This window comes from Orcinus orca, chromosome 12 (genome assembly GCF_937001465.1).
Source record: "Orcinus orca chromosome 12, mOrcOrc1.1, whole genome shotgun sequence".
NCBI lineage: Eukaryota > Metazoa > Chordata > Mammalia > Artiodactyla > Delphinidae > Orcinus > Orcinus orca.
This window is the reverse complement of record NC_064570.1, coordinates 81,774,631-81,799,686: the sequence shown is the minus strand read 5'-3', so window position 1 is coordinate 81,799,686 and position 25,056 is coordinate 81,774,631. Positions and strand designations below refer to the sequence as shown.

The 25,056-nt window shown below is 42.3% G+C and overlaps 2 protein-coding genes across 3 annotated transcripts in view; one reads left to right on the top strand and one right to left on the bottom strand.

Moving 5' to 3' along the window:
- The window catches only part of COL19A1 (collagen type XIX alpha 1 chain), a 347,142-nt gene extending 342,022 nt beyond the window's left edge, over positions 1–5,120 (top strand). Inside the window, exons 49-50 of the mRNA XM_004270129.2 lie at positions 4,153–4,230; positions 4,411–5,120. Coding sequence (XP_004270177.1) covers positions 4,153–4,230; positions 4,411–4,538 — 206 coding nt within the window. The 3' untranslated portion in view covers positions 4,539–5,120. The remainder of the gene's footprint in view (positions 1–4,152; positions 4,231–4,410) is intronic.
- A 7,888-nt stretch (positions 5,121–13,008) lies between these two features.
- The window catches only part of COL9A1 (collagen type IX alpha 1 chain), a 68,940-nt gene continuing 56,892 nt past the window's right edge, over positions 13,009–25,056 (bottom strand). For both annotated transcript variants that reach the window (XM_049695431.1, XM_049695432.1), the window contains 2 exons: positions 22,071–22,148; positions 13,009–13,923 (listed from right to left, as the gene is read on the bottom strand). In XM_049695431.1, coding sequence (XP_049551388.1) covers positions 13,727–13,923; positions 22,071–22,148 — 275 coding nt within the window. In that variant the 3' untranslated portion in view covers positions 13,009–13,726. The remainder of the gene's footprint in view (positions 13,924–22,070; positions 22,149–25,056) is intronic.

Sequence of the window (25,056 nt, the reverse complement as noted above, 5' to 3'; positions counted from 1 at the left end):
AAAAAAATTCTCATGTTGTTTTTAAATTTTTCAAAGCAAGACTTAAATTGGCAAAAACAAAATTTGCTCCACTGATGATAACTTGATAAGAGACATGATCTTAAATGTAGCTTGGCTAGATTCAGCTGGCAAGAGCATTTCTAGAAGTGTGATTGGCAATCAGCAGAGGGGCCAAGGGGACCCTGGTTTAGAAGATTCACAGCTCTGACAAGGAAGCATTAGATCCAATGAGTACATACTGTGAGAGGAAAGACCAGAGACACTGCTTTACATGTGTTATTATAGAGGAACTCAAGGGCTCTCCTTGGAATAATCAAAAGCTTGTGTAAAGGAGAAAGACAAAGATACTAATCTGGAAAGATGCATGCACCCCGGTGTTCATAGCAGCACTATTTACAGTAGCCAAGACAGGGAAGCAGCCTAAGTGTCCATCAACAGATGAATGGATCAAGGAGAAAAGAGAAAGTTAACACCAATATCACATAGGAATACAGTTCAAAATACTATATATGCGGAGAGTTATTTCCCTTTCACTAGTTCACTTTCCTTCCTCCGGCTTCTCTATTTTCTGTAGGAAGGGCCCAGAGGTGATTGCTGTGTCCTCCCTCCCCTGAAAGGGGCACAGCTTTCCCCGGTCATGGGGTTTGTGAGGGTCCTAACTTCCCACTGAGACTGACAAGCCTTCTGGTTTAGCTAGCACAGTGTAAAACAATGGCAGTGAATCACTCTAGTTTACCTGAACTGTCTTTTCTACCTAGTTTCTCTTAGGTCACAGAGAGTTTTGGCAGGGAATTGGAAGCAAGTGTAGAGTCAGGTGTAGCCTTGTGTGTGTACCATTGTGTAAAGGGTGGTTAATTACCATCTTCTGCTAGTTGGGTCTGTTGTGAATTCAGAGTGTAGGAGACGGGAAGGAAGACCTTGATAGCCCATCTGAAGATGTTGGATGCCTCAAACCATGTGAAGAACCAGGACTGTTAACACCAATAGGAGAAAGATCTTGGACAGATGCTTCACACAGTGGCCATCTAAGGGGACAAGAGCAATGCATGGTCAGCATAGCAAGGAAAACCCTCTGGAACTAGAGTCACCTGTCCACACAAACCCCTGTCTCAGGCTCCCTCCCATGCAGGGAAGGCCCACCTGGAAGGCCCATCTGGAAGGCTCTCGGGCAGAGGCCGTGCCAGGTCAGCAGTGTTCGTGCAGCTTTTGGAAAAAAGACCTCTGTTCACCACTCATTGGCCTTCACTTCCGCAAAAGATTTCTATGGGTTTTATCTGCTGTGCTGCCGAGGAGACTTTATCTACTGTTTCCACTCCTGATGGGGCTTCGGATCCAGTTCTTTTTTTTTTTTGTTTTGCAATATGCGGGCCTCTCACTGTTGTGGCCTCTCCCGTTGCAGAGCACAGGCTCCGGACGCGCAGGCCCAGCGGCCATGGCTCACGGACCCTGCCACTCCATGGCACGTGGGATCTTCCCGGACCGGGGCACGAACCCGTGTCCCCTGCATCGGCAGGCGGACTCTCAACCACTGCGCCACCAGGGAAGCCCTCCAACGTTTTTAAAAAGAATGTTTAGTAAAATTAACAAAACTCTTGTCCCACCAGAGGGTTCTGACAACAGACATATCTTGATTATAACTCAGGTGTCTCCTCAACGTTTGCATATCTCCTTTTCAGGATTTGTTACATGCCAGAAATGCAGCCAAAAAATAAAACTCGTGAAATATGGGAGTTTATAATAAGACTTGAAAGTCAGAATGACTCCTTGATCCATGGGCTGCAGAATGGATGTAGTGTTAGCAGGCATGAAAACAACATGAATCTTGTTGAACATTCTTTCAGCACCTGCTCTTCTTGCAGTGAGAGTAGATGCCAATATGATTCTGAGTTGGGTCACCTTGTTTGCACTTTTCCTAAATTCCCCAAAGGGCAATTGTTGATGCCTTTTTTTAAATTCAAAAGCATTTCCAGACGGTTTTCAATTTTAACCATCCTTTGGGTTTCGGATTATTGCCTTCCCACTGTGCTGTGGGAGGAGTGCTTTCCTTGGTGTCCTTTATTCCCAGCCCCCAAGAGTGGGAGTTGCTTTGGGGGGGTTACTAGGAGAAAACGGATCCAGCCATTCTATCCCACATCAATTTTGGAGGGGTGGTGTTGGGAATGATGGTTCTTACTTTTGAACTTCTAAAGTCCAGCTGTTATTGGTTTGTAATGAAAGAAACCACCTGTTATGTATGAGCCAGTGGCCCATAGAGTAGTTGACGTGACTGAGATAGATTTGACCCTTCAGATCTGTTAGCAGTAGGGACCTTAGGAAATGGGAGGCATATGTGTGTCAGTATGGTGACGGGTTCAGTGGCCAATTAGTGGGCCAGAACAAGCAGGCCAGACAATGTGGAAGGCTTGCAGACAGCTTGTAAGGTCCCACATGAAGAGTCATCCTCCCAAATGCCAGTAACACTCTTTTTCTGACCTCATTTTCCCAGCGTGCATGTAAATGCCCTGATTTACAGCTTTAGAAGTAAATCCCTTGTGTTGAAAGGGACATAAATCTAACACCTTAAAAACTCCAGCAAGCACAGTTCTTCAATGATGAGAAGCTCTAGATCTTTGAATTAGGGCACTGCTGTTGTTTTATATTTTTTCCTATGTAAGCTACACTGATATCAAACTCTCATCCTGTACCTAGGGGCCAAGAAAACACATGTCTGTTTGCAGATAGACCAGCCTTTTAGTCTTTTCCAAATTTCGAGAGAAGCCTACCCTAATGGGTGAAAAGCTTAATTCTAGAGAATGGGGACGTTGTTTTTGACCTTATTAGCATTCCTACCTGAAGTGTTGTTGTGGAAAAAATAGGTATAGCTGATTCACTTTGTTATAAAGCAGAAACTAACACACCATTGTAAAGCAATTATACTCCAATGAAGATGTTAAAAAATAATAATAATAATAAGACCCTGGACTTCCCCGGTGGCGCAGTGGTAAAGAATCCACCTGCCAGTGCAGGGGACACGGATTTGATCCCTGGTGCAGGAAGATCCCACATGCCGCGGAGCAGCTAAGCCCGTGCGCCACAACTACTGAAGCCCGCGCGCCTAAAGCCCGTGCTCCGCAAGAAGAGAAGCCACCACAGTGAGAAACCCGCGCACCACAAGGAAGGGTAGCCCCTGCTCGCCGCAACTAGAGAAAGCAACGTTTTCCACATTTCCTGCGTGCAGCAACGAAGACCCAACACAGCCAAAAATAAATAAATAAGAAATACATAAGACCCTAAGACTTCTGGGGAGACTTCATAAGGAATGAGCTTGGGACCTTTTTAGGAAAGTTAAGAGTAGAAAGTTCTCATTGCTTTGTGCACTTCAACATCTTTATCTGTTAATAGTGGGTCCGTATTTACCTAATGATGTGAGAGATCTGTACAAGTTGTTACATTTGACAGGACACGTGTCAATGTTACCTTATTATACAAATACACAAGTTATTGTTTCTTGTTTTGTGATGCCATATGCACTGAAATCCATATGGAATAATATATTTTGCATTATATTGAAATCTGAGAACTGAGTTTAAATATGTAGCTCTAGGACCTACGTTGTTCGTTTGGAATTGCGTTCAGTGTCGTTAACCCTCTTGTTAATCGGAAGTTCATGTATCTTCACTTATTTTTCTTTCCTCCTCATTTTTTTAGCCTATGATCTTAAGCCCTCACTGAGATGACTTGAGAGCCACCTTAACGAGGTGTCTGTAATAGCAGGAGCTGGGTTGAACTATTAAATATACCTCAGGTGGTAAATGTCATTTTCCTGCAGAAATGTTTAAATATAGACTTGGAAGGGTGCTTTCAAATGATCCTAAGTCCAAACATTTCTCCTTACTGCTCACGTTTGTTAAATGAAGGTCACTTACATAAAAGAAATCCTGGTGATATTTTAAACTTAAATATGTATCTATTTAGTGTTCACTCCACTGTTCTCTCTAGGATCTAGGATTGTATTGAATCTCTATAACATAGTTTTCAGATATAAATGTGTGAAGATAGTCCACTGGGTGGATTTTCAATATACACCTCAAAATATTTCCTGAACGTATATCAGTCTGTTGCCAGAGAACACGCTTACTTTTTTGTCTCTCTTTTTGTATATCTCCCATTTAGGCTACCGAGGACAGAAGGGAGAAAGAGGGGAACCGGGAATGGGGCTTCCAGGGAGCCCAGGACTTCCTGGGACCTCAGGTAATAGTGATATTATCATCTTCACAACATGAGCAGACCTCCCAATATAGAAGCCATGCCTGCTCCCCGATGGCCCTTAGGTATCGCTGCAGGTGACACTGAATGACCCACGTTGGTTGGAGGGAGGGAGCAAAAGCCATATGTTGACCCGTGTTCTGATGGGGTCTTTTATTTCATTAGCTCCGGGCCTGCCAGGCTCACCAGGTGCCCCAGGGCCCCAGGGCCCCCCAGGACCCAGTGGAAGGTGTAACCCAGGAGACTGCCTGTATCCCGTCTCTCACGCCCGTCAGCAGACAGGTGGGAAATAACCATACCTGAGGACGACTTGATTCCCAGCCATCCCTCCTGCTGTTGGAGCTTTCTTAGTACTGTCAGACCCTCATGATTCATGGGTGACTTTTTTTTTGATGTAGGCCAGACATTAAGAGCAAAAATTGGAATCCTATTCCTATAGTAATGGTGAGATCAGTCTTTTTAGAATTTTTCCAAATTCATTCCATGTGTCTTGTTTCACCATTATTATGATTTTTATTCAGAGTTTTCTATGAAATATGCAAGCAAATCATATCATTAGTTCTTCTTCAAGAGGAAATGACATCTTATGATTTAGCAGACTGACGGCGATGTACGTCTTATAATCCCATCGACTTGTATCTGGCCTTTGATTTCTGAATTTTACAGTTTCAGACTTACCTGAAAGTTTTCTTGGTGTTTAAATTTACTAGCATTGCTAAAAATCTCATCACCTTTTTTGATATAGTGCATTGTTCCTGCTGAATGTTTTTTGACTACTTTTTATAGCTTAAGAATTCTTATACCGTCCTGTATCCGTTCTACTTATGCAGAGAAATAGATAGGCAATAAGACCTTCACTTCATAACTTATATTTTGGAAGAAAACCCAGGTGGCCGTTTTATCAGGGAGCCCAAAATCCTACCATAGCCAACTGCTGAAATGATTTTGTCGATTCTGTGTAATGAGCTCCATTCAAAGCAATCCCACCGGCATGAGTATGTCCTGCATAAGAAGGGAGGCAAGAAGTCAAAGCCCAGCACTGTGGCCCCTGCACTGAGTTTCTCATTTGGGAAACAGAAAGCTGTTTTCCCTAGAAGGTATCTGGTAGTGAAGGCACCAAGCTGTCTTTGGTACTCTCGAAGCTTAAAGGGCCTCGCAAGGTCTTTGGGCCCCTGTATCCATTATCCTTCTGACCTCATCACTCTCAGAGTTTAAGAACCAGCCATCAGAACAAAGGATGGGACTTGTAGCAACTGGAAAAGAAACCCCCTTGACCTAGAAGATGAATGTGTGGTGTCAGCAGACGCATACTGCCAAGCCCAGAAGCTCTGGTGGAGAAGGATGTTTCTCAGAAGCTGCAGCAAGAGGTGCGGGGCAGAGAAGGAAAGCCACGAGACCCAACATGCAGCCGGCGCCGAGACCAAAGAGTCCACGCACTGCAGGGAAACAGGCACTGCCCGGACCACATCCTCTGGCCAGGAACGAGAATGTGCGATTGCCAACCACAGGGCTAAACGGTTCTTCTATTGCCTGGCTCTACATTATTTTGAGAAACCGTTGGTTGAAAACAATGGATTTCCTAGGGCACCGAGCATGAGGATATTGCTGACATCTAAGTGGTGGGTCCCAGGGATGCTGAGAGCGCCCAGAGCCCTCCCGCTGCAGACATCCCATCCCGAGGCCGTCGGGGCAAGCTGGGGAAAGCTGTGAGCAGGGTCTCGTGGGGAGCGTTGCTGCATGAAGGCGGCTTCGTTCAAACGCACCCAGGGTTTGAACTGGGTTTCACTGTAGACGGGTGAACTGCTGGTCAGGTACTGTCTACATGGCTGTGCGTACATGCAACCTTTTCATTATTTCATGTTGAATGATGCTGTATATTTCACTTCCAAGTTTATTTATTTTCTTTTCCAAGGTCATTTTATTTATTTCAAGTGTTGTTAACTTTAAATTGATTTTCTTCTTCATTTTCTTTCCTGTGCAATACCTACAATGGTGCTGTGTTTTAGACTTGACACAATCAGAATATACATACACATTTTCTTAGTAAAATGATCATTTATCACTCCCCCCCCAAAAAATGTACAGAGATCTAAAATCTGGTGCTATGTGTATATCTTGAGCTTTTAATTTGTGGAACTTTAATTTGTTGAATTTTCTGAAAGCTTTACAACTCCTCTGCCACTCATAAATTTACTTGAACTTGTCATAAAGCTCAACATTTTATATGTTTTCAAAGATTATTTTTTCAAATTAGTTAATAGTTTGGTTCTCCTTTTGCCTCTTTGCTAATCCGGAAGTATTTATTTTAGCATTTTACTGTTTTCATGAACTTTTTTGCTATTGGTGATCGATGTATTTTTGTTTTCTTTGAGTCGATCCCTTCACAGACATCAGAAGACTCGCTTCACTTTCTTGTTTTATAAATTCTGCTTATTTTAATTCCAGAGAATATGTCATGTATCCTTTCCTACAAATGGTATATTTAGGAACCTTTCTTGTTCTAAATTCCATTAAGGCTGGGCTGGTTTATTCCTGCTTCAAGAATCTGGATTTATTCAGCTGGTTTGAGGAGCTGGTGCATATTACAAGGTAGAGCTGTCACAATGACACAGCCTGTTTTTTAACAACCGACACACGTGACTCAATCTACCTGGGGCGTAACCAGGGGAACAGGCTGTGTCACGTGGAGCGAGTCTCTGCTCAGCCACCTGTGTGTCCACCGTCTCATCTCTGTACACGAGATGCGGCCAAAAGCAGCAAGAAAGCCTGAGTCCAGCTAACACAACACCAAATAAAGCGGAGAGTTGGCAGTTGCCTGATTCTTTTAACAAAAAGAAAGGGGATAATTAAGGCCCCAAAGTCGGGTGTGAAAATTTCCCCTAACTGGCTCGGTGGTTGCCAATTCTCTTGTATTGTTTTTGTTTTTTCCATTCCAAAACTTTGTTTACTTTCACACAGATGTCAGTAATGTCCACAGCAGGGAAAAAGAATGACCACATTTCCTGAATTATCTCTTCTTTGGACTCCAGACAACATAAGTGTTCAAATACAAAAGAATTTTGGCCATGATGGCTATTAAATATTAAAATTGTGTTTACCCTATATGTTTGATTTCCAGTCTAACATTTTATACCAAGGTCAGTTAACACTGTCAGATAGAAATCCTTCTATGCAAAGAACAAGATATGACTTCAATTAATATTTATGGCCTTTGGAACCTAAAGGAAAAAGGAAGAATAATTCATGAGTTTGTTCATTGTTCTTTCCTACTGAAGACATTAACCATTTTTTCATAACAGAAACACAGCCAGTCTTAACCTTTGAAATTTTTCACCTCATGATCAAAGTAATTTGATTAATGAGTTTAAAGTATTGATAATCCCATAAGCTTATTTCTATGTTTCATGACATTGTTGAAACTTTAAAATTGTAGTCAATTTTATTATAGAACTTCAGTGATTATCTTAAGATGTGTTATCTGTAAAAGATGCCATTTGATGTTTGGGTTATAAAATAATGTTTTATGAATATGTTTTAGGAGTTAAATAAGATTTAGCCTTTCTGCAGTCTTTCTAATCTGTTGAGAACCTGTGATATACCTCCTGTTGTCCACAAGATGGTGTTTAAAGCAATTTGTATCAGAAGAACTGAACAGACTTGCAGAAATACAAATCTAGAAACAGTTTAGTGGGCAACAAGTCAATCAGAACCTTTGCTTTTGCACTTATTCTTTTTTACCTTTGTAAATAATTTCTTGTTAATTTATCTTTTGTTATCTTGTTTTGTTCATTTATATTTTTCTTCATTTTAAGTATCTTTATGAAGCAGGCACAGTAACTCTTTATTTGTTGGCTGTTTCAATTTTATTTCGTCAGGGGATTTATACGCCTAGTTAACTTGCAAAGTTACTATTTGTAACTTTAGTTTGTACGCTACCCTCCTATTTTAGTGATTAACATGAAAACCCTCGAGGAATCATCTTACCTTCTAAACAGAAGAGAAAGTCTCTTTTGGCAAATAAAAAGAATCTGGCTTATCACAAGAAGTAGACCATTTACAGACTTAGACAATGTCCAAATCTCCATATTGTTCAAAGTACTTAAAATTTTACAATTAGATTTGTATAATTATATTTTTCTAGAAATGTATCACTGTTTACAAAAGTAAGATAAGGAACACTATTTTTCAAAATACCATTTAAATTTTCCTAACACTGGTAATAATATCCTGATACTGAGAACCTCCAGGTTAAGTTATATGCTTAAGTTTTTTCCAATGAAGTCTCAGAATAGTTTTGCAGGTTTGTTCATTGCTCTTGTTTTTAAATTATTTTTCACATTTGTCCGTGTCCACCTTCTTAAGACACACAAGTGTTTATTGTCACTGCTTCCCGTGTTCTTTCCCAGTACTCTAGTGTGAAGGATCAGACCCCTTTTTATACCCCTATCTCTCTCTCTCTCACGGGTTACACGGCCTTCCAAGAGGGGGAGGTGCAGACAGAATTGAATTTGTGTCTTTTATGCCTATTACTTCAAAACAACTTAGCCCATTGAATTGTATTCATTCATTAGTTGCCAGGTAAAGGTACCATTAATGACATTAAATGTGTTTAACTACTAGCAGTCTCAGGAAACAAGACAAATTGATAACTTCAGTTTTATTGTGCAGTATAGCTGGAGCTGTAACCAAAACATTTCACTCAGCAAAATCATGCCAGGGTAACTGGTCAAGCTCGTTACATTGAATGAAGAACCAGATGAGCACAGAGACCTCATCCAGAGAAGCAGACCCAGAATAGCAAAAACTTACCTCGAAGATAAGGCAGGCTTATAAAACCAAGCTAAGTCTAAGAAAATCTAAATGGAAAAAATGTCGTGTTCAGAGCCAGCAGTGAGTGATACAGGTTACAACTCAAAGAGTTACCTACTTGCTTCACGAACTTGTCAAAAGAGAATACTAATAAAGTAGGAGGTTTCACTAAACTTGGGGGTAGTTCAATAAGCTTTGAGTTTATCAGAAGGGTGTGTGTCGCTTGACGATTAGAAGCATATGGGTATATAGATGCTAATTACGTGACAACTTTTTATCTGGCTGTATTATTTAAAGTACATTTTAGGGAAAAATATTTTTTGGTGTATTAATGTATTTAAATTCAGATTGTTTTATGGCATATTTTATAACTATTTTTAAGATTTAGGATGCATTTTTTGCCCATTTTGTTTGTTCCCTATCTTACCTCATCAAGCTCTTTAATTCAACATACTGATGTGAAGTGGAATGGCGCTAGTTTTTTGCTAGATCCCACATGGATATAACGCTTTGAGGCCTAGATTCCTGTATGTTCATGATGCATAATGAGCTTGTCCGTTATCTCAGCAATAAAGGATTTGACCCTAAATCGGGGAATTCCGAGGTGCCGTTGTTAACAGCATCTCTTCTTTGGCCGAAGGCTCACATTTCCGTCATTCTGATGGGTCTCAACCACAGGGCAACTGCGGAAGCACTCACATGCCCCGCGTGAGCCACACGGATGCCCGAGGAACCAGCAAATGGGCCTGTTGCAGGGTTTGGCTCGACACCTTGCTGGTAATTACACTTATGTTTGTCACATGAATCAATGCTTAGGTCACAATCATTAAGTTTATAGCCCATCTCCAGGGCAGCTCATAAAAAGCTTGGCCTAATGATTTCAGATGAGAATTAAAAGCAGAAATAAAGGTCAGCGAGTAGCCAGGCCTTTGTGACTTTTGTCCCACAGAGTGATCTGCTCACTAAATCACGTGGGCTTGAGCGAGACGAGAATGTCACAGTTAACTTTTCTCATAAACATAAGCTCTTCCATCATGAGTGACAGGCCAATAGGCGACGAAAGGTTAAATACACAGCATGTTTCCTTAACTGAGATGAATCACACGAAAACATGCCAGTGGATTTAGATGTCCTCTTAGACTGGGAAATGATTTATGTAGTTCTTAACTGTCCTCGCCCTCAGGTCCCCTTATGACATAGTATATAAATTGACCGTGTGCTAAGATATCTCTAAGATATTTTCAGATCTTTTCATACAAGAATTTTCAACTTGGAGGTCAGAGACAATTTCAAATAAATCTTTAAAAAAGTTAATTTCTTGGAGCCAGTTTCCATCATTTGTTCTCTCTGTAGGTTTTCTTAGAAAACTTGGCGTCAAGAGCAGGATGTGAAGGCATTGTTAAGGGGAAAGTTAGCATGGATTCCCATTTATTACGATTAAAAATAGGACCAGTCAGCATCCTCTTTCTGATAACCAGATCTAACAGATACATTACGGTTCCTCTAGTTAATCATTTAAAGAGCACTTGGGCATGTGTATTTATAGCCATACATTCTTATGGTAAACCAATTTTGATTTAATATTTACCGAGCCATGTGCATTAATGCTGCCATGTCCTAGATCACAAGCTCGCTAACAAAGATTCAGTACACCACTGAAAAGTATCTATTTTACTCTAGGAAAAAAACAAAGAGACTTGACCTATATTTATTGAACACAAACCTTCTAAAAAGATATTTTAAATAATTTATGTCCATTCCCTGTTTGTAAACGGCAGGATTACTAGTTGGCTAGTATTTTTTTTTTCTTAATATTGCTTTTTCACACCTTTTGCCAGGGCTCCCAGAAAATGTTTAAAAGCAATTTTCTTGATATTTGGTGTGATTTTATGTATTTCTAGTGCTCTTCCCCCCATACTGATCTATTTTTAAACCCAGAGATGTTGGATATCAGAGAGGCTGTAATAGCCAAAAAATTAGATACTATAATCAGAGGTGATTCTTCTAAAGCAGGGATTTACATTCAGCTTATTTCAGGCTGCAAGTAAATCAGATTTGATTTATGATGTTTAAGAACAGCAATATTCGTTTAGTCAGCTTGAAGTATTGTGTCCATAAATAATCAAATCAGTCATGAAACTGATGGGACTCATTCATACTCCTCTGCTAGACAAAGTCAATTATCCCAAACTATGCCAGGCAATTGATGTGCTCAGTCACCCTGGGAAGTGATGTCCGTAGTTTTTAATCAACCTGTCAGATCTTTGGGATGAAAACCAGGTCAGGATGCCATAGAAGCACTGACTGGAAATAAATCATTTGCCCTTGGGTAAGTGACATGCCCGTTTCTAACCACCTGTAATTATTCACATGCTCTTCTCAGCAACTCTGACACTTCATCCAACTTTGAAAACTAATCCCAAAGGTTTTGAAGATTTCTGTTTTGCTAGAGAGAGAGATTTGGTCTAATTCAGTATTCATCAACTCTCTTTCATGGAGACCATTTGTGAGATGCTTTTCTTTGCAATTTCTCAGTCAAGTATTTACTGCTTCTGTAAACTATGTGACCGAACTGGATTTACAGTGGACTGTTCCCACCATTTGGAATGTGCTCATTTTGCCCAATCTCTCTGTAAGTGGTTGTTTCCGGTCTTGCTGTATCTGTGAAGCTTGCTGTACTGCCTTTCGTATATCAAGTTTGGAAAACAGTTGATTCAACTTTTCTTTGAAATTTTATTTTTTTTTTAATTTTCTTATGAACCTGAAAGTATAGAACTGAGAAACATATTTATTTGGTTATCTAATTTTTCTTTTGTTGTATTTGACTATGTTACTCCAGTTAAAATAAAACCACCTTGGTGAAAAGACAAGGCAGTTTCTTTGCATTTATTTGACTATACGCCACTGTACCTGAAAAGGTTTGCCATTCATATGAAGACAATTTTAAGTAGTTACGACAGATATCTCTGCTTCCAAAGATTCTCTCTTCCCCAAGAAGGAAGACCATCCTTCCCAGGGTGTCAATGGCCCTGATCTATTGCGGCCAAGTTGGAATTATTTCCCTTAAACACAGTCCATACCAGAAGCACAGAACTAGATGCCGTGAGCAGTTTAAAAGAATCCCAAGTACAGACTATATAATGATTGATTTCACCAAACGAATCGGGCTGAAGTTTTTAAATGTAGAGAAAGTACACCTGAGGAAAAAAAATGGCATCAAAGATCCTATTGGGGCTCACTCCCCTTGACGTGAGAGAACTGAGTGCCATAACTAAAAAGACATTGGCTGTTTGGAGCACAGTGCTATGGCCTGGGACAAGTCAGTGGTAGGCACTGTGACATAAAATGAATATATTAAGTCTGATCGATAGTTAACATGATGTTGTTGATGAAACAGCAGGCCAATGTGATTATGTAAGTAGTAATAAAGGGCTTGAGTGGTCAGGCAATACCTATCTTATTGATAAGAATACAGTGCTTCAGCTGAGCTGCCTTTATAAGAAAAACGGCAAAACACAAATCATTTTTGCATCAGTGAAGTTCTAACTAGGAGGGCGCTAACGCACCATTGAAGTCAGCGGTTCCACTCCTAGAAACCAAGCAAGGCCGGGCGTAGGGGCCCCGTGAAATCTCTGACAGCGCATGCGAGCAGATTTGCGGACATGCGTTTGTGCATCCTTCTGGGGTATGGGTTCACAGTTTTCATTTCATTTCAGAAAGGTCCGTGAAGCCCTCCCCATCTCCCCCCAGTCCCCCACCAAACACATACATACGAAGAACTCTGTCACAGAACAACACCCTCTGGGGAGCAGTAAGGGCGTTTTAATGTCTCTGTAGAAGGAATCACTAACATTATAAACATAAGCCTACAGAAATGAGGAAAGTTTTAAGTATCTAAATAATCTCAGTGACTTTTTTTCATTGAACATGACTATAAGAAAACATGGCAAGAGATCAAGAAACCGTATTTATTGCTTCTTTGGTACAACCAGAGACGTTACCTCAAACCTTTAAAATAAATAATCTCATCGATAAAACTTACGAATGGCAGGATATTAAGATTCCTTCTTTGCTTTCACACAGAAGAGCCCCAAATATTAGCGGGTTTGGGATACAGTACAGTTCCACAACAATGCAAGCTGATGCTGCGGACCCACACGTGCAGCATGGAAACCGCTCCGAGCGGCACAGCACCCCCGGCCCCCCCGGGATCTGGGGGGGATTTGAGCACCAGTTCTATTGACGGTAGTGGGGTTTCTTCATAACCAGTCTGGTAATCATAGAGCTGAAACTATCATCTGAGAACAAGCTCTCAATAAAAAATGAAAAGAACTGCCGCAACTGAGGTAAACCAAACAGCTGTTTTTGTTTATTGGCTCCGTGGCCCATGACGTAACACACACGGATAGCACACGGAAGTTCAAGATCCAGGGGACAGGACTACTGTCAGTTCTATTTGTTAGTTTGATCGATGACCCTGTGGCTCCTCTCCAAGGAAAAGGAAAGAGGATTTATTGAATAGCACCATTGTTCTAAACCTGATGGTCAGGTGGGACTTCTATCAATAGAATAACATTGAAGGTAAGGCACCGTCACCTGGGCCCTGGCTCCTGGGGGTGTTTCTCCTCCAAGCCCTTCGCCAGGCATGGTTTGTGCAGACAGCCGTGCCGCACTAAGCCTTGGATGGATCTGGACCTTTGCTATTAAATGCCCGCTGCCCAGCCTGTAAGGTGCAGGAGGCTGGCTCGCAGAAACCAGGAGGGCCAGGAGGTCCCGGGGGGCCGGGTACACCAGGGATGCCTGCCACCCCTGGGGGGCCTCGCTCACCATCCCGGCCATTCCTCCCGTAGCTGGCAGGACCTGGGTCACCTGAAACACACAGAAGATGCACGTGTAAGCAGGAGTGCCCTCACGGCTAGAGACACAGAAGGCACTGGACCCTCCACCCTGCCCACTGCCCGGCAGCGTGTACAGAGGCCCTTGACAAACGCTTTTAGAAATGACAGAGGATGATTAAAGCAGACGACGATGATGATGATGATGATGATACAATAAAACTCCTTCATTGCAGTTGGGTTGCTGCAAAATTAAAAGTGTTAGGAGACCTCACCTCTCTCACCCCTATTTCCATCAGAGGAGCTGAACTGCACAGTACGGTAGCCTCTCTACACAGACACCTACCGAGCCTGGGAACGTGGCCATGTCAAATGGGGGGTGAACCGTAAGTGCCAAACACATCTGGACTTCGATTTCTTAATAATTCATTAATAACTTTGGTACTTATTACACGATGAAATTATAATATTTTGGACCCTGGGTTAAATAATTATTAAATCCTACTCTAAGTATACATATTAAATATTATTTAAATGAATTTCACCTGATTCTTTGGACTTGTCTAACGTGGCGACTAGCAGATTTAAAATTATACACTCAACTCATGTGGTTCACGTTGGGTTTTTTTGAACAGCACTCCGCTAGCAGCTGCCCTTATTTCTAGCGGGTCCTCAGTTTCTGGGCAGGGAGAGGTACAGCTCGTTGGTGGGCAGATGCAGACAGGCGGCTGGAAGTTCTCGCTCTGCCATTTCTGAGTCAGGCGACATCAGCAAGGCACTCCCCTCCCCGTCTCTTCCTCTACAGGACGGATGATGCTTGCCTGATAATAAAGTTCCGAGCCTGAACGCACCCGATAAATGACTATTAGAATGCTACGGATTCGCGTCTCTTAGAAGACTGTGCAATGCACCCTGCAAAGCTGCCGGAAATTCCTCTCATCAGGGGCTTTACCGCAGCCGGAACTACACGGTGTCCTAGGTTTCTTGGGGGCGTCCCTTTCTTTTGTCAAGTCCAGAGGTTGTTTGGTTCACCCACGAACCAGTGAGGCCCGGCGGCACGGCTCCCGTAACCGAGAGGCATTTCTGCTGAACGTGTACTTCATCGCACCAGCAGCGCTGACATACTATTACTGCAAAGGTGGCAATAAGACAGCCGTGTAAAAGGAATCGTCTGTGCCAGGATAACACGGTCTTACACAGGTCCTCATGGGTGTCAACTGTTTTAACTTGGCTGTTCAACCAAAAAGTTGAAAACCAAATCTATATGTTCAGCTATATATTTACTTAGGTTTACTTCCTTTCCTTCTTTCTTGGTGGTTTTTAGTTTTCTTTTCCTATTTTAGCGGTCTTGTTACATGTGTTTTTTGTTGGTCTTATTACAGTGATCTGGTCTTATTAAGCTGTCTTATTACATAGCCCGCATACTTTTAGAAGGGAACTAGGTTAGAGATCCTGCTTTAGATATAACACCTCATTTTTCCTGCTTTATCTACAATTAGACCCACACAAAGCAACATTACAGGACAAAACATTACTAAGTTTTCAGAGAATAATTATCTTTGATTCTATACATCGCAAGGTTGTAGACAAGCAGATGTAAGTCATTTCCCTTCATTTGTCCCATGAGCTTTCATTTGACTATAATAAGTTGTGATGAAGCAGATGATTCTGTGTTTCCCTCTCAAGACAAGGCACCTGAGAAAGTCTCTCTCTAACCCACAGCACCCAACAACAAGCCTTCGGCAGAACCGTGCCTCTAGCAGAGCCTGTTCAGATCTCCGGGTGCTGGGACAGTTGAAGGTTAAGTTGATCTTTTAAGGATTAAAAAGAGAGGTCAGATATAAATGCATTTAAGAGCTGATTTTCATGCACCCTATCAGCAGAGCTCCCACTGAGACATTCCAGGATGCCTTAACAAAAATCAAATCAAGATTAGGGGGAGAAAACGCCCAAAGGAGAGGTGGCACACGCAGTGACCACAGGGGCAGGGAGTGTAGGTTGGGATGGGCAGCTCCACACAGCATGGCCATTAGTTTCCATGTTGCCCCACCTGCTTTGGCACTACAAGGGCACAGGTGTGGGCGGCAACAGAAGCCACCTGGCCTGCAGAGCTCAAAGAATGTGGTCCTTTACCCAAAAAGTTTGCTGACTCCTGGTGTAGTAAAGAAACTGCCCTGGATTAAGAAATCCGCCCTCTGTCTTCACGGGAGACCACAGACGTAATGGAAGCTGTAACACATCAGGGTTATGGAGACAGCAGGAAGGACTGAGGCATGCGGTGACCTGGAGAGTGGACGCCAGCCTGTCCCCGCTGCCATGGCGAACACGGGCCAGGGCTGCCAGACCTCTGGTCATTTCAAGGGCAACTCAGAAGCTGAGTTTTTAAATAAATAGCTTTCCTTTTTTAACCACTAATTTACTTTTTTAACATGTGTAAGCCAGCCTCCTGCCTAAGACCTAAAACTTCAGGGAGTTTCTTTTCTACTACACAAGCAGTATGAAAAAGCAGAAGGAGAACTTTTTTTCAAGTTGAGCTCCCCCATTTTAACACAATCCAGGAGAGGGTGTTTTCAATGACTGAGTTTATTCCAGATTCCTGCGTATCCTCCAAGGAAAGAGTTGATGAAACCGTCCTGTCTCCCCTGGATTTATTCTAAGCACATGGAGCCCAAGTCTTCCTCTGGCAAACACAGCAAGTTGCCCTTTGGAGCGTTGGGTAAGTCTTCACCAGCCCACCAGCATTCCCTTTACCCTGTGCCACTCCCTGGCGATCCCACTTTCCTGGTGTGTAAACTGAGAGAGTGAAGGTGAAATCCAGTGTCACACAGTCACGTGGCTAGAAAGCGCTGGAGTTAGAAATGAGGGCCCTGGACCCCTCCTCCATCCTAACTGTGCTTCCACACCTACTGATTTGCTAACTCTGACAAGGTACATCCATGAGTGCGTGCGTGAGTGCGTGTGTGTGTGTGTGTGTGTGTGTGTGTGTGTGTGTGTGTGGTTTAATTCATTGAGCCTGAATTGACTGAGAGGCAGAAAGAGACACGATAGCCAAGCATGACTAACGATTCTTCTGCAACTCTGTAACTATCACAAGTGACTAAAGCTATTTTTCTGAGGTGAAATGGCCAGAGGAAAAGGAAAACAGCCTTTCCATAACAGCTTATGAGTTTCTGGTGAGCCCTGACCTTGGGCATCTACCCTCCAAGGTGCTCTAAGACTATTATGTGGGAGCCAAATTTGGGGGTGACACCAAGTCGTTCAGGAAGTCCAGCGGCTGCGTTAGCAAATATTTATAAACCACTTTCCAACTCTTATGAGGAAGAGAAAGCACGGATCTGAAGGGTTCTCATTCTGCTTTGCCTACCTCACGGGTCTGTAGCTACACTAACTGCCTAATCATTACACCGTTTTCTGAAATTTCAAGGACTTGTAAAATGTTATTGCCAAACTTTTCATGATTTTTTTTTTTTTAAATGAATGTCTGTGCCATTCTCTGAGCTGACAGGAGAGGGCAGTCGTGTTACACTGACAGAGGCGCAACCTGGCTGGAACATTCTTTGGGACCTAATAAATAATACCTGCTACGAAATAAAAGGGGCTGTACATGGCAGGCTTTAAAAACAAAACAAAACCTGGAAATAATTTTCAGCATTAAATAGGGAATTTCTTACATTTCTCACCTCGTACCGAGCTAACTTTCGTGGTGTTTGACAAAGCACATATGTTTAAGGATGTGGTGTATACAGTGGCCTGTTTACATAAGATGCCCAAGACCGAATAAAATAGTGGAAACAGGACAGCAGTGGAAATAGAGGAGAAATGACTACTGCTACACATAAGCCTAAAACAGGTGTGCCCCTTGCGCCTGGGGACTTTTTCCACCCAGTATTCACAAGTGAATCTCACCTATCTGCAAATCTTGCACAAGAAACCTGGCATGATGAGCGCAGGTCAGCTCTAACCTCCCGGGCACATTCACACACGACCATCATTTAACTTCCTCCTTCCCCCAGTGCGTTTAGATGCACAAAGAGGAAGTGAAGACCCACTCTCAAATATTTTTTCTTCAAATCCCCAGAGTGCCAAGGAACTAGTCCCCAGTGGTCCAGGCAGGCAAAAAGATACTGGTGATGAGACAGCCCCATCCAACAACCCACCGAAGGCCTCTGGTAAGAGACGGGAGGTAGGAGCAGGGATGGGGTCTAAGGCCCCAGGGGTCTCGCTCGATGTGGTCCCCACAGCTCCACGAGAGAGGCAGAAAGGGGATCGTGCCGAAGTCAGATGCCAGGATGGCGAGATAGACTCAGCATACACCCGGACCACCAGTGCATCATTTTGTCCACGACGTGAACCTGGACGTGTAAACACTGGCCTCTGTCACTTACTACCTGGGAGACCTTTGTCAGGGCCTGTGACCTTTGTAAGTCTGTATTTCTTCAAATACAAAAGGAAGAAAATAATAATAATAGTAATGAGCTAAAATTGCAGAATGTTTGCCATAAGCCACACACTAACCTAAGTGCTTTCCATGTATGAACACATCCACAGACCCTCCTAGATGAGTCCATAGGGCAGGTAGGGGTAGAACCCCCCATGTGCAGGGGACAAGCTGAGCACACGGAGATGGCAGAGCTGAAAAGGAGTGACACAGCAGAACCTACCCCAGGGCAGCCTCGTTCGGAGCCCATCCTTCTTACACACCTGCCCTGCCGGCTTCTGGCTGCAGGCGAGAAGCAAGCTAGACGATTTAGGTCTACGTTTAGACAACAGGGCACTACAGCCAAAATGACAGTCCATGTCACGGTCATAGTAATAACCCGTGGTCCATATTAGGCGATGTACCATCACAAACCCGAAGGGCACATAATACTTAACACTGAACAAGCTGAGAGAAGGAGGGGAGACCGAGAACTAAAAGAGTCCAGAAAGAATAAAGCAATCCTGACAACTGATAGATCATGAAGGTATTAGTTAACCTTTTTCCAAGGATATCAGATGTGTTAGCACCAAGAATGACCAAAGGATCTCCTTTCCATTCAGGAGAATTCGAGTCCCAAATCCAACAATCGGGACAACAAAGGGGGTCACAGAGTACCCTGTTCTGCAGGCTCCTTCCTTTACATAAGACGTATATTTACCTAGAAGGTTTCGGACGAGTTCCTGAACACAGCCCTGGTGAAGGTCCCCCCAGGTCCTGAAGTCCTCATAAGATCATGTTTGTGAGAGACCAGAAATCACATTCCTAATCACATTCCGTGCTCTACGGGGGAAATGAAAAATGGCCCAGCCTCTCAGTGGATAATGAACTAATGACATGATTTACTGTGACCCAGCACTTTGCATTTGTGATTTGGAGTTGAAGTAGATTTCACGGAGGGAAGGTCCGAGGTGTCAGAGGTGGTGCCGGATGACAGAAGAGTAGCGTCTTCTTACTGAGAGCCAGGGGAGAAGCCACAGGGACTGAGCTAGGGTCCACCTCTGACCTTCATCTACCTCAAAACGCAAAAGTGCATTTGTTACATTAATAATAGTACCAATAGCTAACATTTCTTGAGCACCCACTGTAGCCAGAAGCTGTCGTTAGCACGCTACATGGATTGATTTTTCTTTAATTCTCAGAATTAGCCTCTCCGAGAGATGTGATTATTGACTATATCACTCTTTCGTAAGTGGGGAAACAGGCACTGGGCAGTCAAGAACTTGCCCGATGTCATAAAGCTAGTAAGTGAGAGTCAGGATTTGAGCCCAGATGTCTGATTTATGGAACCCACACTCCCAAGAGTCCACTTTCAGAGGACTCACTTTAGAGGCGGAATGGCCCTAAAAGCTCTTGTTCAGGGACTTGATGGATTTGGGAAACTGTCATCTGAGTACGTTTAGGTGTAGACAAGGGGATGTGAGCTGACTCAAAACCAAAGCCCCAGCTCAGCTGGTGCCTCAAGGAGGCTGATAAATTTGGACCCTTTGAGCCTGTGTGGTAAAGCACGCTTCAGAAAGCTGGCCTTAATTTTTTCAAGAATAATCTGTAACTCCGATTTTTCACTAAATAATGTCAAATATCCTCTCAGTGAAAAATGTAACAAAAGCACAGAAAAAGGAAGACCAGATTTCCAAGTGGTACCAGGAAGGGAGGGGCAAGGGCTGGGAAACGGCAGAAAGGAAACGGAAGAGGGAAGGTTTCAGGGTCCTGAACTGGGGAGCCCACGAAGCTTTTTAAGAAATCAGATTTAAGTATTAATTCCAAGACCAGCTGCAACAAATCGAACCATTGTCATAAAGGAAATGCAATGAGGGGCCAGGCAGAGATGCCAGAGACGCCTTGCCCTACCTTACCACTCGCCCGCACAGATGACAGGTGTGCTAAAAAGCAAACCTGTGGAGCCCCCTGGGGCAGAGCAAGGGCCCCGGAGCACCAGGCAAGCCCGAGGTGAGGCATAACGCGCCCCCTCGTGGCAGCCCGGGACACTGCACAAATCCAAGCTGGTCTTTCTCGATCTTCCCATTTTTAAACTCAAAATGGGGTTTATGAACAGATTTTTTAAAAATAAGAGTCACCAGAAATGATCATGTATTTTTGTTAAAGGAAAATCGTGCTAATAGTGCAAGTTGCTTATCCAAGAACTGTTATTTGTCAACCAAATGCGCAAAGGAGAAATTGTCAGTCTCTCCTATAAATACATAGATAACTAAGTAAATGGTGAAGATGATATTTTATCAGCTTTCAAACCTCCTATTCCTACCATTGATAAAGGAGAAGCGCACTCGGTAAATTCTATTTTCCTTTTCTCTCTTCTAAACATCCATCAGTGAATCCAGACTTTATTGTTTACCAAAATCTTCTTGTCTGGGTCCCATTGAACTCCAACCAGGTCTTCTGTCCTTTTCCAATCACAAAGGCTTCCTTTTCCAATCACAAAAATTCATCAGTTTGTGAAAACATCTCGACAGCCCATGAATCACCGTTTTAGAAAGGCAGTGTTTGAGCTATCTCCAAACGCATTTTTTAAAAATTCTTTTAAATGAGAAAGCCAAACCCAGAAGCAATGCAATGGATAATTAGAAAGCAATGATGCTTCAGGCTGCAATTATAGCCACAAACCACTATGTAAGCCTGTGGCAGAATTAGAAAACGATCATTTCTTTTGCTAGATTTCCCTCAACCAAGTTTTCCAAATCCACTGTGGGAGTGTGGGGCACCCCCCTGCACAAGCCCCCCTCCCCCGACTGGTGTCCCCAGAGCTTTGGGGCCCTTCCTGAGCCCTGGCCCAGCAGTGATCAGAGCGTTTGCTGGGAGACTGCAGGCCATTCATGCTCTTCAACTGAACTGGCTTTCGGCCCATGAGGCTGCTTCTGTGGTTGGACCTGGCAGTCATTCCCAACGTGCAGCAGCCTGGACTCTGGCCACAGAGTAGCCAGTGTGTAAAGAGAACAGACGGCCAGTGAGAGGACCCGGGCTCTCACACAGAGGCCACTTTGTCACCTCGGTCGACCCAGCTGGGATGCATCCTTGGGCATGACTTTCGTGAGTAGGAATGTTTCAGGTTTATTTATTTGAGGATGTGGGCCTCTGGAGGGTCTGGACGTTTGAAGGAGAAGCTTTTAGAATAAGATGTCAGTTACTCCCCATGCGTCACGAATAGCTGAAGACGTGGACTCGTTTTCCTGCTGCTCTGACTTTTTGGTTTAAAGGAAAAGAAGAGGGAACTCTCAACTGGGCTAGAAGTGGACAGGACCCCATTCATTCAGAATTTTATAACGAGTGCCTTGTGGTTGGACCTTGACACTATTTTTTAAAGTACTTATTCAAGAAAGTAATATTTCAGGGAGGGAGACGCAAGAGGGAAGAGATATGGGAACATATGTATATGTATAACTGATTCACTTTGTTATAAAGCAGAAACTAACACACCATGGTAAAGCAATTATACTCCAATAAAGAGGTAAAAAAAAAAGAAAGAAAGTAATATTTCAAGCCCTGACACGTATTTTCTCTCAAAGAATACAGACGTGATTTACAGACTGTTTAACTCCTCATTAAAGTTGGTCCTGAAAAAGCCATGCCAGCCATCACTGCACATCACATGATAAACAGAGGCAAACAAAGAGCAGTTCTTTAAAATGTGCTCCAATTCAGACCACCCGTTGCCCGCCAAGTCCCCACCTCAGCCTGCTTATTCTTACCTGGGAGACCTGAAGTCCCGGGCAAACCTTTGGGACCTCTTCCTGGGGGTCCACGATCACCTCTTTCCCCCATGTCACCTGCGTTTCATTAGAGAAATGTTATTTTTCTATATGTCTATAAAAATAAACTTCCATATTTTTAAACTTAAAGCAAAGACATTCAGAAACCAAAAAGTAGGAAGTTGCCCCAATGTAGGTCGTAGTAAGTAGGTAGCAAGGCAAAAATCAAGTTAATTATACTGAGATCTAAGGGGGAAAAAATCAGATGATCATATCTGTAGATGCTGGAAAGGTATTTGACAATTAAACATGCATCCCTGATACAACAGTCAATAAAATAAGACTCAGGCTATTTCCTTAACATGAGAAAGTATATCTATCTCAGCACTGAAGCTGGCGTAATGCTTAACGAGAAACACAGAGAAGCTTCGTTATAGTCAGAACGTTACAAAGATGCCCACTTTATCATTATCATTTATTATTTGGTTTGAGCCATCCCTAGTTTCAGATGATATGACTGCTTATCTTAAACCCTAGAAAATCAACTCAAAATCTACTAAAAGCAATAAGAGAATTCAGTAAAGTAGCAAGGTACAAAATACATGGGCATCGATCATTTTCATATATACAAACAACAATCAGTGATAAGATGTAGTGAACAAAGATCCCCCTTGTAATAGCAACTAAATTATCAAATAACTAGGAAAATAAGTTTAATCAGAAATATGCAGATCCAACATGAAAAAAAATTGAACAGAAGATTGAAAACGATCTAAGTATCCATTAAAGGGTTAAATACACTATGGTGCTCCCACAGAGCAGAATACTAGGCACAGGTGAAGAAGAACCAGAAAGGTCTTTGAAATGATCCCCAAGATATTGTTAAGTGAGAAAAGCAAGGCCCAGGTCACTTACTAAAGGACAGCATGGTTTGTTGTTGAAAGGATGTAGGGGAATAAATATATTCATAGATCCTTTATAGCATCACTGGTAAGGGTATGTAGGAAACTAATAATAGCGATTCCCTAATGAGAAGGATAAAGGAAACCAGACAGATGGGAGACAGGGGTGGGAGAGACACGCTTCACTAAATATCTTTTTAGACATTTTAATTTCTTGAACAATGTAAATTTAGTATCACCAAAAATAAATTAATGAAGTTTCAAAATTTAAAGTGCCTCCCTTTCACTTCTCATTATTTATAGGGAATGTACTTTGGATTGCAACCAACCGTGTGTGTTTGCAAGACAGTTGATCGAATTCGGGGATTCGGCAGCCACAGAACAAAGTGACATGAATTATCCTGGCCCTGCAGAGACCAAACTTAGAAACTTGGCCTCATTGACAAGATGACCTAATACCTTAGTTAACTGGTCCTAAATGACGTACGCTGCTTCTGGTGCAAGGCCAGTTCTACTATCCCATTAGTACAGTAGTATATCATTATTTTACTACATTGTTACAAGATGCAATAGCATTTTGCAACAAATTCTATACGTAATCACTTTTTCCAAATATTCGCCCAACCTCATTGAATATCGACAGGTTTGTTACAATTTAAAAAACAAAGTCACAAGTGCACAACAAAAATAGGAAGAATATCTATACAACCATCTGTGCATTTGTCAAATAGTCAAAAATCTCAAATTGTGACATGAATGTTTAAAAGTTACCATACTTTAACTTTAGCTGTGAATGTCCTTGTGTGAACATTTTTATGGTGAATGAACTACATTTTGAAATCAATTTAAATTTTATAAATACTGTGAAAGGATGTACAGCTCAGCTTGAACTCATACATAAACTAGTTGTTTCTTACACTCATCGTCAGTATGGCCTTACTGTATTAGGAAGATATGACAATTAACATTTTTAAAACTAACAGCTTAAGCTCTCTTGTTAACTTAGCAATTTAAATGTGTCACCTCGTAATTTTTGAGGCTGGCAGTGAGAATGTGCCACATTTTCTGAAGACATGAGGTGAAGATTATAAATTAAAATGCAACTTTCACAGCGATAGTGACAGTTAAGCGCACTCTAGCATGAAGCCGCACCAACTTCAAAATGTTGTTTGCAAGGAGTAAGACCGCGGTCTCTTTAAAAGGACTATTTTATATATCAATATATGTTACCAAAGGTATAGGAAAAGATGGAAATAATGGGCGAAGTGATGTGAAGTTTCCGGAGAGATATGAAAACTCTTAAGGAAAACAATGGTAATTCTAGAACTGAAAAATACAAGATCTGAAAGTAAAAATTCATCGGATGGCATTGCCAGCATATTTGGATACTGCAGAAAAAAGGGAATACAGACAGCATGGTGACAGTAATAAACAGCACTGTATGATATATAGAATAACATTTTCTCCAAATTAAAAAAAAAGACCCCTGGCTTAACTTTGAAACTGTTTTTTGGTGATCAGTCATGGGAAAACACATTTTCGACGAGCCCCGGGACAGAGCCACACTGCAACCTGCAGCGGCCGTCGTGTGTCGGCTCTGCTACCCCCAGGGTTAATCTACTTCTTCAAACACTGGTCACGTCTTCCTTCAAGACATAGGAAACCTGGCTCAGGGAGCTAAAGTCCACCTTTGTTAGCCTATTGTCAGAAAAGACATATAAATAGCTTGTAAAATAAGCTTTGGATAAGGTATGAAGGGAATAGGCAGTTTGAATCAAAAAATAGCTCTTTACGAACAGAGTTGGGGAAACTAGAGAAATTCTCATTGCTCCAAAATTGCTCTCGATTTCATCTATTTGGAAGCTATAATTGATGCTCTACCTCCAGGTGAGCAGATTAACACTGGAAAAGGTGAGTCTCAGATATGCCCGGTGTACTTTCCCCAGCCTGTGTTAACACAGGGACACGTCTGCTTGACCCCCACTAAAAGATCTAAAAATACACACAGCCTTCCTCAAAGGGACTTAAAATTAACAAACCATGAACATTTACAAAGAGTATTTATGACATGAAAGACTGACTTA